General features: G+C 47.7%; 1 protein-coding gene across 2 annotated transcripts in view; it reads right to left on the bottom strand.

Moving 5' to 3' along the window:
* Nucleotides 1-13,187, bottom strand: part of LOC144781885 (galectin-4-like) — a 297,786-nt gene that overhangs the window by 53,282 nt on the left and 231,317 nt on the right. For both annotated transcript variants that reach the window (XM_078660936.1, XM_078660937.1), the window contains exon 6: nucleotides 9,159-9,203. In XM_078660936.1, coding sequence (XP_078517062.1) covers nucleotides 9,159-9,203 — 45 coding nt within the window. The remainder of the gene's footprint in view (nucleotides 1-9,158; nucleotides 9,204-13,187) is intronic.

The raw sequence follows: 13,187 nt of genomic DNA, 5'->3' as shown, positions 1-13,187 counted from the left end.
TTTCTCACGGACTGCTACCGATCTCAATCTGCTCCTTTCCTTATTACCAGTCAGGTGAAACATACCCCTCCCAAAACTCTCCTCTAATAAGAACAATGTTATCTCAGAAAGCAAAAGTTGTTAAAAATGTCCGTGGAGGGCTGGGAAGCATGATGTGGAGGGGAGAGGAGAGTTTTGGGAGGGGTATGTTTCACCTGACTGGTAATAAGGAAAGGAGCAGATTGAGATCGGTAGCAGTCCGTGAGAAAGCATGGTAATTAGTTCATTGAAGGATAGGAAAACACCAATGTGAAACTGCATGGGGTTTGGTGAGGACTGAGATATTAGGCAGAATGTATTTAAGTTACAGCAACTGTTTGAGATAAAGAAGAGCGGGCGACTTTAAATGTTAAAAGTGCACATATTGGTTGTCACATTAAAACATGTGTTATTGTTGTTTTTAGTTTTCCCTGACGAAGGGCCCCTGAGGCCCGAAATGCATTGGACTTTATTAAACTGCTTTGGATGAATTTGGCTTCAGTCGTGTTCTTGAAGTGAGGTTCGGATGGCCCAGCAGGAGCATTAGAAATTTGGAAAATGGTGCTTCTTTGCATGAAGACTAATAGTATTTCAAGTGAACATGTGGATTATTAATGGATTAAAATAACGGTAAAAATGGACAAGAGGAAAATGTACAGAAGAAATTAAATATTGCAAACGCAATCCCGGCTGTGCTTATGGTTTGGGTCAGAAATGTGTGCCATATATGTTGGAGTTGAGTTCTCATGACAACCTTAGATGCATGACAACAGAGAGCCTGGATCTCACTCACCCTGTGAGCCGATGTTTGGCCACAAGGAAGGCTGCCTACCAGGACAGATGCTGGAGAGAGGCCTTATGAATGGGCTCAAAATGCTCCCTCATTAGTCTAGACAGCACCACATTAAGCTCCCACGGAGGCGAAGGACGCCAATTGGGAGGAAACACCTTCTTCAAACCTTCCAGAAAATCTTTGATGACTGGGATTTGGAAAAAGGACGTTTGTGAAGGGCATTTCCTATATGCAGTTAAAGCTGCGAGGTGAACCTTAATGGAATAAAAATTAAGGCCAGATTGAGCCAAATGTAGTAAGTCCGGGAGAATGACATCCTCCTTGCAGGATGTACGGTCTGCACCCTTAGACGTGCACCAAATGCAAAATCTCTTCCATTTGTATGCATAGGAAGTCTTTGTAGACGGCCTTTTCGCTTCTTTTAATATCTCCATGCAATTCTGAGGGAGATTTAAATGTCCATACTGCACTAGCTCAGGAGCCATGCTGCCAAATTCAACGACGAGAGTTTGGGATGCACCATCTGCCCTCCGAACTTCGTGAGAAGGTCCGGCCGACACGGAAGTCGAAGATGCGGCAGGAGAGACCAGTGTAGGTGGTCGGTGAACCACCACTGCGGAGGCCATTCTGGAGCAATGAGGATCATCTTGGCCCGGGACTGGGACAGCTTGATCAACACTGTTGGGATCAGGGGAATGGGTGGAGAAGCGTAGAGAAAGCTGTTTGACCAGTTGATCCACAGTGCATTCCTCAGCGTTCCCGGTTGGTAAAACCTGGAGGCAAAGTCTCGGCATTTGCTGTTTTCTGCGGTGGCAAACAGATCGATTTCTGGAGTGTCCCATCTTCTGAAGATTTCTCTTTACACCTCGTCGATTAAGACCCATTCGTGATTTTCTTGAACAAGTCTGCTGAGCGTGTCTGCCTGTGCATTCTGCACACTTGGCAGATGAGTCGCCGTTATGGTCAGGTCCCTGGCCAGCAGCCAGTTCCAAATTGTCTGTGCTTCCCGAGACAGTGTGCGCGATCTTGAGCCCCCCTGCTTGTTGAGGTAATACATTGTTTTTGTGCTGTCCGTCTGTACAAGCAGGGAACTGGTTTGAAAAGATGGCTGGAATGCTTTCAGAGCTAAATGAACCGCTCGGAGTTCCAGAAAGTTGATGTGATACGTGGTCTCTGTCTGGGACCACGTGCCTTGTATCTGTAGATGGTCCGAATGCGCTCCCCAGCCATGGAGAGACGCATCTGTGACAATGGTCTGAGTCGGTATCTCTTTGTGGAACGGGATCCCTCTGAGAAGGTTGTGAAGCGAACACCACCACTTCAGGGACTGGACGGCGTTTTGCGACAGTTGAATCCTGTCCTCCCAACTCCCTCGTTTCTGGTCCAACTGATACTCCAGACATTCCTGCAGAGGCCGCATGTGGAGGCGTGCATGTGGAGTGAGAAAGATACAAGAAGCCATGGAACCCAGGAGAGAGGACACCATCCTCACCGTCGGCGAGAGCCTGAGCATTCCGAAGGATTGATAAGCGTCGCTCCTCCGAAGGACACACGCTTGCCTTGAGTGTATATTGGAGGCTCCCAGGTACTGCAGACACTGAACAGGTGTCGGGACAGACTTTGACAGATTGATGTGAAGACCCAAACGATTCAATAGAATGGCCGTTCGGTTGAAATGTAGCTGCGCTTCCTGAAACGTGGCGACTTTGATCAGCCACTCGTCCAGGTACGGATAAACGAACACCTCAGGTGCGCTGCAACCACCACCATGCACGTTGAAAAAAGTCCTGGGCGCAGAAATCAGGCCGAATGGAAGCACTGTATATTGGTAATGATTGGTGCTGACTAGGAAACGCAGGAACTTCCGATGCTTCCTTGCAATTGGCACATGGAAGTACGCGCCTTGCAGATCTATGGCGCATAGCCAGTCTCCTTGATGCAGCTGAGGATAAATCTGTTGCAGGGACAGCATGTGGAATTTCTCTCTGCGAATCCATTTGTTCGCTTGTCGCAAATTGAGAATGGGTCTGAATTCGTTTTTGTCCTTTTTGCGTATGAGAAAGAACCTGGATTATAGACCTTTTCCCCTTTGAGGAGGAGGAACCAGTTCTATTGCCCTTTTTCTTAACAGCATATTGGCCTCCACTTGAAGTTCGCGCAACAGGTATTGTGAACAAACTGGTGGAATCGTTGGGGGAGGACTGGTGATACACAGACAGTATCCATTGCGAACAATATTCAGCACCCAATTGTCCTGAGTTATCTTTCTCCACTCTGCCAGATAATTTTGAATGCTTCCCCCTCACCGGAGTGGGTAACAGAAGATGGGGAAGTAACCCCTCAGGGCTCAGTACCAGCAGGAGCCTTGTTCCCCCATGTTGACTGCTGATTAACCCTGCCTCTTTGACGTCTCTGAAATGGTTGCAAATGAAACTTCTCCTGTTGTTGCTGCTGTCCAGCTTGATGTCCCTGTCCGCGTTGTAACCGTTGAGAAGAATAACGCCGTTGGTAGGGACGGAAACTCCTCCGATGCTCCATAGGCTTCTCCAAGCCAATAGCATTGAATGTATCAACATCAGCTTTCATCCGAGCTATCTCCTCGTCCGCATGGGAACCAAAGAGGGTGGAACCCGAGAACGGGAGGTTAGCGATGCGTTGCTGTGCCTCCGGTTTCAGGGAGGTGAAACGCAACCATGTATGGCGTCGCAGAGTCACACCATGACAACATCCATGGGCTGCAAGGAGAGAGCTGTCCGCAGCCGCACTGATCATCTGGTTAGAGACCATCAGACCCTCATTGAGAATCTCCTGAAAATCCTCCTGTTTGTCTCTAGGCAGGAGTTCCATGAACTGTTGAAGAGACTCCCACAAGGAGTGGTCGTACCGGTGCAGGAGGGCAGTGGAGCTCGCTGCCTTCATCGAAGTGGCTGCAGTGTTGCAGACCTTCCTCCCCGCGGAATCAAGTCTACGGCTTTCCTTGTCTGGTGGAGCTGTGGTCAAAGGGGCCGTAGCGTGCTGCTTCTACGCTGCCACCACTATGACTGAATCCGGGAGGGGGGTCCATCCGAAGAAATGCCGGGTCCGAGTCCAGAGGGCGGCATTTCTTCTGAAGCCTCGAGGGTGTCAATTTCACTGAGGCAGGCATCAGGAACAATTCCATTGCCGGTTTCTCCAACCTGGGTACCAAAGGAAGCAGAGGACGAGAGGCTTGCTTCCGCTGTGGTGTCTCAAAGATCACTGATGTAGTAGGAGCAGGCACGGACAGTGCAATGCCCAATGTCGCTGCTCCCCTCACAAGGACCTCCTGAAACATGGTAATGTCATCGACAGGCGACACTCTCGGAGGTGGAGAATCTGCAGAGTAGGCAAGTATCTTCCTCCACTAGAGGACTCCAAGTCTCTAGTATATCTGGACCGTGACCTCTCATGACGACGACGATGACGAGATCTGGTAGAAGACCGGTGCCGGCTACGAGAGCAATGTCTTGGCCTGGATCGAGATCTTGGCCTTCTGGGTGCCGCCAAGACCCCTGGCACAGGTGGAGCCACCGGTGGAGGTGGAGGAGGCGGAGGTGGAGGCGGAAGAGGAGGAGTAGGCGTCCTAGGCCGCAGCGGCGACTGATGAGGAGCCACAGGCTGAGCTGGTTCCGGTGACCAGGATGGAGAATAGGTCCTGGAATACTCCGAGTCTAAGGTAGAAATTATCCTCCTCTGCTTGCGGGCAGGCCTCAAAGAGGAAGCTCTGGAAGCGGTGCCCCTTGAGGGTGAACGTCGATGCCGTCGTGATTTTGAACTCACAGAAGTGGAAAGGCTGTCCACAGAGGGTGACAGGTCCCTCGACGTCGAGCTCCAATGGTACCTCCTCGACGTTGACCGTCTCCTCAACGTCGACTTTCTACGTAACGTCGACTTTCCTTGCGACGTCAAACTTCTCATCGACGTCGACCTTCTGCGTAACGTCGATCTCCTCTTCGACGGCGACCTGCACGTAGACAGCGATGTCACCTCAACGGCGAACGCCGATATCTCCTGGACCCAGATCGATGGCGATGATGTGTTGACATCGTCTATGATGTCCTCGACATCGACCTTGTCCGAGGTCTCAACGTCCTTCCCCTCGACGCTGACCTTCCACGTCGTTTCGACCCAGAGCCCTGGGTCGACGGGGAGCATATCGTCGTCATACCTGGTTTTGACGTCGACGCTTTCGACGTCGAATAGGACCAGTGTCGTTTCAGAGCCTTTTTTCAACTGGGGAGCCCCCCAGAGGCCGACGCATGGGCTGTGGAAGAGGAAAGGCTCTCTCCATGCCCAGATGTCCCACCGGTAGTTTGCTGTCTTCTCTGCTCCAGGCCTTGACGTCGATTTTTCTCCATGTCACGCAGGGTCCTCCTGGAGAAGGTTTTACAGATGACGCAGAAGTCAGGAACATGAGATGTAGGAAGGCAGAGTATACAAACTCTGTGAGAGTCCGACTTGGCCTTTTTCCTGCCACATTCTCGGCACTTGTCAAACAAAGATGGCATTTTGACAAGAAAAATGTGGGCTAACTGCCCTAAAAAGACAGAAAAATGAAGGTAAAGGCCAAACACATCGAGTGAAACACTTAGACTAATAATATAGCGAAATAATTTGACGATATACCTCAAAGGGTAGAGCTCAATGCTCCAGGGTCCTGCTAGCAGGATCCGGAAAAAAGAACTGAAAGTAACTGGTCCTTGGCTGTGCATCATGGGATACCGAGGGTCTCTGAAGGGTTCCTTAAAGGCATGGTATCCATTTACAGACACATAATGGCAGCCTATGGGCCTTGTCTGTCCAACCCTTCACCTCTATCATAAAAGAAAAAAGGGTCTTTGTGTGAAGGGGAGTTTCTCTATGTGTGAAACTCAGCAAAATGATTACATTTAATAGTTATCTGGCTATATTTTCCACTTCAGGATGAAGTACTGGCCAGTGTAGCCTTGTTAGTTTCAGGCTGCATTATTTGTCTTTTATTTTCTCTTAAGTGTCTATACAGGATTGCAGAAGAGGACAATTTAAGAGACTATTTCTATTGAAGTGCTCCGGGGTCCACGCACATGGGCGGACTATTCACATGATTATGACTATATACAGAGATCCCCTACTACAGAATAACCTTGCCCATTTCACTTCTTTCATTCTTTCCTTCCCATTGTGCATAAGAGAAAGCCTTAAGTCCTCATTGCAAGAGGCTAAGGCCCAAGATGTATGCACATTTTTTGTGGTCGCACAAGGGAAGGTTGTGCTACGTACAAAGGCTTTTTTGAGAGTCGGTGACTCGCAAAACAGCATTTGCGAGTCGCTATTATGAAGGGACGTGCCAAGGGTTTCCCTTCCTAATAGCGAGTATGTACTATTGTTTTGTGACTGCATTTGCAGTCGCAAATCACTCGCACTTCACTACCTACTTCAAGTAGGTGGTAAGTGACTTGCAAATGGGAAGGGGTCCTCATGGGACTCCTTCCCATTTGTAAATGGGCGCAACAATATTTTTAAGTGGAGGCTGTGGCCTCAGGGACCACTGCATGCCCTTAAAACATGAAAAGAAAACTTTTCATTTTTTTTTACATTTAAACACATCTCATTTTCCTTTAAAGAAACGGGCTGCAGTAGAAAAAAAAAGATTGCTTTATTGAAAAAGTAAACACAGACATGGGGGTATGTTGTCCCCAGCACGTCACCATCCCTGTGTTTGTAGGCCATTCCCAATGAGTCGCAAATTGCTACCTGTCTCATGGATATTAATGAGGCAGGTCATTTTCGACCCTATTAGGAATCGCAAACAGTGTCTCAGACACAGTTGTACATTCCATTTGCAAGTCGCAAAACATCGCAATTTGCGACTCGCAAATAGGAAAAATAAATACTATTCCGAGTTTTACCTACAAAAATAGTGCATAACATGCATATGTGGTGCTCTTCGTAACAAATACTGCATGTTGCAATATTTATCTGGCTTTTTCACCAGTAAGAGTTAGTCATGTTCGGAACTGTTTAAATTTACCTGCATGAAATTTGCAAGGGTGCAATGTTTGCATCAAAAACTTGGGAATTCCGGTATGTACGGTAACAGAAGTTACAGCAGATGTCAGAATTTAATGACCACCACTTAACGAAGGCCTAACAATGTGCAAAGCATTAATGACTATTGTAATGAATGAAGGTCAAGTGACCCTTCATAGCCCACGGTAGCCAATTCATTTGATTTAATCAGGAAAAGCCAGTAAGTAAGTGTATGAGTTAAGAACTTACTTCACATATATTTGAGATTCGCATGGTGCAGCTTGCAATACTGGCAAGCATGACTCAGTCGATCATCCTTTTGAGAATGATCACATGAGTTCTATTAAAGACTGAACAATAATTATGTATATGGCATCATGTGTCTGCAAAAGGCTTACTGATGTGGGGTGTATTAGTTAAATTGTTGAGCTGGGTGGCTGTATTTGATCTATTAGAATAATGATTTAACCATAATACAGAATACTATTTCTGAGAAACCATTTCACCAAAAATTGCTACATCGAATGTTTGAAGGTGAATGGTATTTACCACTTTGTACAAATCAATTTATAAGGTGTCTTTTATTTTTAAAACCACTCTTTGAATTCTAAATGCCATTAAACTTGAAAAATAGGTTATTTCTGTTTGTTTTTACAACAAGGTTTGCAAAGACACTTTTCCTTCTCACCTCCGTCCCAAGTCCTGTGAATGGTTGATATATCAATATTAGCGATAGGTGATGGGGGTTCAGGCTCTCTTGCCTGAACCTCCACCATAGACAGTGTGCGGGCATCAGAGATCATGATTGGTTGTTACTCTGTTATTCTCTGGTGCTGAAAATGGATGGAGGTCTTCATGCCATCCTTGATCTTCACCCTTTGAACTTCTTCCTCCGGAAGGACAAGTTCAAAATGAGCACCCTGACCAAGTCATATCTGCCCCAGATCCAGAAAACTGGATGGTAGCACTTCCAGTTCTCTGTATTCCCCTTTGGCCTTACCAGTGCACCTCGGGTGAACCCAAAGGTACGGTTGTGTGACAGAGCCACGCATGCGATTACCAAGCATGCTGGTTCCACGCGGTCGTAACCACCCAAGTCTTAACCATGCATATGCCTTTACCAAGCATGTCTTTACAATGAAATATGTGTTGTAAAGGCATGTATGGCAACGACATATGCGTGGTTAAGACTTATCAGGTAAGTGTAACCCCCAACCCCTGCCCCCCGCCCTAACACTACCTCCCTCCTGAAAACCAACCCCTTCCCCCAAGCACTAAAAACGTCCCTGCCGGCAGCCCAAAAAAAGTACTCTGATCCCTGTCCCCCATCCTGAGCCCTAAACGGCCACCCAAGCCCCGTCCTGATACCTAAAACGACCCCCCTCCCTCCTGAAACCCAACCCCCTCCCCCTGAGCCCTAAAGCAACCCGAACCCCATCCTAAGCCCTAAAAAGTACCCCAACCCGCCCCCTGAGCCCTAAAATTGACCGACCCCTCAGCACTAAAAACTACCCCGCGCCCCTCCGAGCCCAAAAAACGTCCCGATCCCCCAGCCCTGAAAACAACCCGGACCCCCCATCCCTGAAAACTACACCCCAGCCCTTCAAAACCCAGCCCTACTTACCTCACCACATTTCTACCGATCCTTCCTCTTCCTTCTTCTTCTTCAGCCCACCCATGAGCACCGCCTTGACCACACATATATGTAGTTAAAGCAAGCATGGTTGCACTTACGTTGTTGGGACACGTACGGCTGAGCACGCTTTGTTCTCACTGTTTCCCCAAAGGTAATGGTAGAGGACGCAGCTTATCTACATAGGTTAGGAATACCAGTCTTCTCATCCCTTGGCGATTAGCTACTGAAGGTGGGCAGTCGTAAGCCACCTCCAGACGATGGCCGACATGTTGACATCTTTGGGTTTCTCCATCAACAAGCCAAATGTACTCCTTCACAACAACATCCCTTAATAGAAGTCATCCGGGCCACAGAGCTCTTATGAGCCATCCCTATGCCTTAACCAGTCCAAGACATTCGGACTACAATCCCTGTGTTTCAACCTTTGACCTGGGTCTTAGTGAGAGCAGCTCTGAGGTTTCTGGGTCTCTTGGCCTCCTGCATCCGGCTTGTGGACCACGGCAGGTGGCAAATGTAGGCTCTGCAATAGGATTTGACCTCTCTACATGACCATATGCTGGAAGCCTAGCAACTCATCATGATATTATATAAACGTGGCATACAACTCTTGACCACAGCAATCGTGCAGGTACCTACTTTAACAAATTTGGGTAGCTCTTGGGTAATAGATATTGAAGTACTTACATTTCCTGATGCGATTCCGTATGGTGGTGGGTGCACACTGGGCATCTGAAACAGAAAAAAATAGAGTTACAGTACCATATAAGACAGTTAACATTGTACTGGTCAGAAAGACACTGTGGCATTCATTATTGAGCGAACACAGACTGGCGCTAAAATGCTACTCTGTGTTTGATAAGTGAAGGAGCAATGAAACAATTAATCTAGAAACCATGACATTTAAAACATCCCTAGTTTTAATATAATCCATCTTTGGCACAGTTTCACTACTACTATTGGACTCTTAACAATCTCTTCTTTCAGAATCCTGACAGCTCCACTCCATCAGATAGAAGTCTATCATACACTGTACATTCTGCCTGGGTACTGATGGTGGTGGTGGGCACAGTCTGCAGCCGTGGCTGAAAATAATGGTTCATGAGCTTGAAGACAGACTAAAAACAGTTGTTTCCTTGGTAACTGTTTTCCTTTATAGGTAATGGCCTTGATTATTACAGTTCATTACCAATATTATGTTATTGGTAGCCATCAAGGATAGCGCAAAGCAAGAAATAATCTGTGTTGTGTACTATATAAACTTGAGTACTCATTCACGTAGTCATGCTTTTCATTACTCACTGACAAGCTGAGATATTGTTCTGGTCATTATATATATTGCCCCACCCATAATGTCATCTGAATGCATTGCAAGTTATGGAAAAGGTTGTCCTAGATTATCACTGACCATAGCCATAGCTTCTGCTGGCCACCAAGGATACTGACCCTAGCTGTTGCTGACAATCAGAAATCTTCTCCTAAATATTGCTGGCCATCAGATATATGGTCCCCAAAAATTGCAGGACAACACTAACATTACAGACTATAGCAGTCCATCATATGTATTGCCTCCTTTTTATTGCTGCTAACACGTATAGTGGCCATAGTTACTGATATCCATCAGAAGTGTTGCTCCTGATTATTGTTCCCCAAATCAAATATCACTTAATATTATTACTGCTGTTCCCATGTATATTTTTTTCTAATTTTTGCTGTCCGAAAATATGTTGTCCTTCATTATTGCTTTTGTATCGTGGGCCTCATTTAGTAAAGGTTTTAGCATTCGCAAGTCCTCTCATTCAGCAAATCAGAGGGCCTGCTAACACAAAAACGTTTTTTTTTTAATGTACTAAGTTCATTTACCAATTTGAATAATGTTTTTCCAGTCATTAAATGGATTTAGGAACCATTATGAACCGGTATTTAGGAAGGAGTTGTTAAAGACGCCCCTTCCCAATACTGATTGTTAGACATGGGGGTCTCTAGTTGGCAGAGGTAGGTACCTTTGTCCAGGTAGGGACACTACTTCCTATTCAGGTTAAGGGGGATACACTCCTGAAATAACCGCTGCTCACCCTCTTGGTAACTTGGCACGAGCAGTCAGGCTTATCTCGGAGGCAGTTTGCAAAGCATTTGCACATAACCAACAGTAACACAGTGAAAACACTACAAAAGGACACCACACAGTTTTAGAAAAATATCCAATATTCTATCTGTGCAACAAGACCAAAAACAATAAAAATCCACAATACAGTTCTCCGGAATCCCAATAATGAAAATAGACTTGAAAAACAGTTCATTGAAGTCGACAGCTCCGTCCGGGGCTATCACGGCATCGTGAACCAGAAATCCAAACAGTACTGGCTGACCGCGGCATAGAGGGGCAGCTACGGTGATGAGAAGACTTGCAAAACAGTACCTTTAGAGATGCAGGGCATCGGCGACCTCTCGTTGAGCTCCGAAGAGCCGGCGTCGGCAGGTGTAGGTTCCGGAAGTCTGTGCAGGAGTCGCCGGGCCCTTGAAGCCACACGCTTTGCAGATCGACCTCCTCGTGGTTATAGTTGGGAGTGCTGGTGTCGGCTGGCATTGGGGCTGCGGTGCGAAGTGCAGCAGTGCGGTGCCAACAGGTCACGGGGCAGGCAGCGGCTCGGAGAGGGTCATCCAGCAACATCGGTGAAACCAGGGCTGCGGTGCGCAGTGATGTGGTGCTCGTCGCGATGCTGGCAGGTCACGGTGCAAGCAGCGGCATTATCATTGCTGTAGGGCTGTCATAGACTGACGAACTGGAGACGATAGCGCCAGCGTCGGCAGGCCAAGGCTCTGGTGCGGGATGAGGATGGTGCGTTGTGTAACTTACGAGCGGTGACCTAAAACCATGGTGCAAGCAGCGGTGTCGATGTTGCCATGGAGCGGCGGCTTCGTGGATACCAGGTCGGTGGCGTGAAGTGAGGCAGTGTCAAATGCGGTGCCCACAGGTATGGTGGAAGCAGCGGCTTGGTGGCGGCAGCAGGCATCATCGGCGGTGAGACAACGGCTGAAGTGCTAAGTGTGGTGGTGACCTCTGCAGTGCCTTCAGGACACGGAGTCGGCAGCGGCATCGTTGCCAGCGTCAGGTTGCTTTTCTTCCGTTTGCAGCACAAAACACACAGGACCCAGTGCTGGTAGCAGATGAACCTGAAGTCTTTACAGTTCCTGAGACTTCTTCAACAGGGTACAAGCTCTACTTCAAGCCCTTGGAGAAATTCACAAAAAGGAAGTTGCAGAAAGTTTAATCCAGTCCTTTCACTGCCCAGGACAGAAGCAGCCTCTGAGAAGATTTGGCCTAACGGCTAGGGTGGTCGACCTTGAGCCTGGGGAACTGGGTTCGAGTCTCGGCAATGACGCTGAACATCCTGTGATTCTGGGCAAATCACTTAATCTCCCGTGCCTAACAAAAATTAATGTGTCCTCATGTAACACAACTGGTGCTATGTAAAGCGCTCTGATACCCGAAACCAGGTCAAGTTCGTGCTATATAAAATTCTGTGAATTGAAATGAAAAAAACAAACAAAAAAACAACAACAAAGCACTCAGCAAAGTGGTAGTTACTTCTCACAGCTTCTCATTAAGTCTTTGATATCCCTGAGACTTCCACCAGGAGGCAAGCTCTAGGCGAAAACTCTGACAGCAGGATGATGAAAGTAAAACCCAGTCTTTTCCCTGCCCAAGACAGAAGCAGCAGGCCAACAGAGCAAAGCATGCAGCAAAAAGGCAGTTCCACCTGACAGCTTTTCCAGCCCTTCATTCTGGCAGGTTCCTTAGTTCAATAGTAATCCAAATTTCTGGGGCCTGGGCCCCAATATTTATACATCATTTTCCTTTGTTCTCTCAGGCAGAGAGGCTCCATGCTCAGTCCAAACCAGTTCTGTCCTCTCTGGCCCAGCTTCCCAGCAGGAGATGGAGATAGCACTGCGTATGGCAGACCAGGCCCATTCAGGTGCAAGGGAATCTCCTGCCAATGATCTAAATGCGGTAACTGCAAACACAACAGTGATGGACAGAATGTGGATCAATGTCACACATTCACCCCAGTCCAAAGATCTGGGCCCAAATCCATCGCTTTTCCACTCCACACAACCCTGGGTTAGACAATGGCGATATGCAAATCAGCGCTGACCCTGTGCCCCATGGGAACAGTCCAGTCCGAACTACAAAAGCCATGTCCTTCCCAGAACGGAAACAAGCATCCGAGGACCGGCCCGGTTTCGGGTAACACCTCTCATCAGCCCGGCTAGCTTGATTCCAGTGGTGTGGAGTGCCTGGGACTCACGTCTGAGCATCCCCAGTACACTTAGAGCGGTAACTGCAAACACAACAGTGATGGACAGAATGTGGATCAATGTCACACATTCACCCCAGTCCAAAGATCTGGGCCCAAATCCATCGTTTTTCCACTCCACACCACCCTGGGTTAGACAATGGCGATATGCAAATCAGCGCTGACCCTGTGCCCCATGGGAACAGTCCAGTCCGAACTACAAAAGCCATGTCCTTCCCAGAACGGAAACAAGCATCCGAGGACCGGCCCGGTTTCGAGGTAACACCTCTCATCAGCCCGGCTAGCTTGATTCCAGTGGTGTGGATTGCCTGGGACTCACGTCTGAGCATCCCCAGTACACTTAGAGCGGTAACTGCAAACACAACAGTGATGGACAGAATGTGGATCAATGTCACAC

This window comes from Lissotriton helveticus, chromosome 9, assembly GCF_964261635.1.
Source record: "Lissotriton helveticus chromosome 9, aLisHel1.1, whole genome shotgun sequence".
Classification (NCBI taxonomy): Eukaryota; Metazoa; Chordata; class Amphibia; order Caudata; family Salamandridae; genus Lissotriton; species Lissotriton helveticus.
The sequence above is the reverse complement of the archived record's forward strand: the minus strand, read 5'-3'. Positions and strand labels throughout refer to the sequence as shown.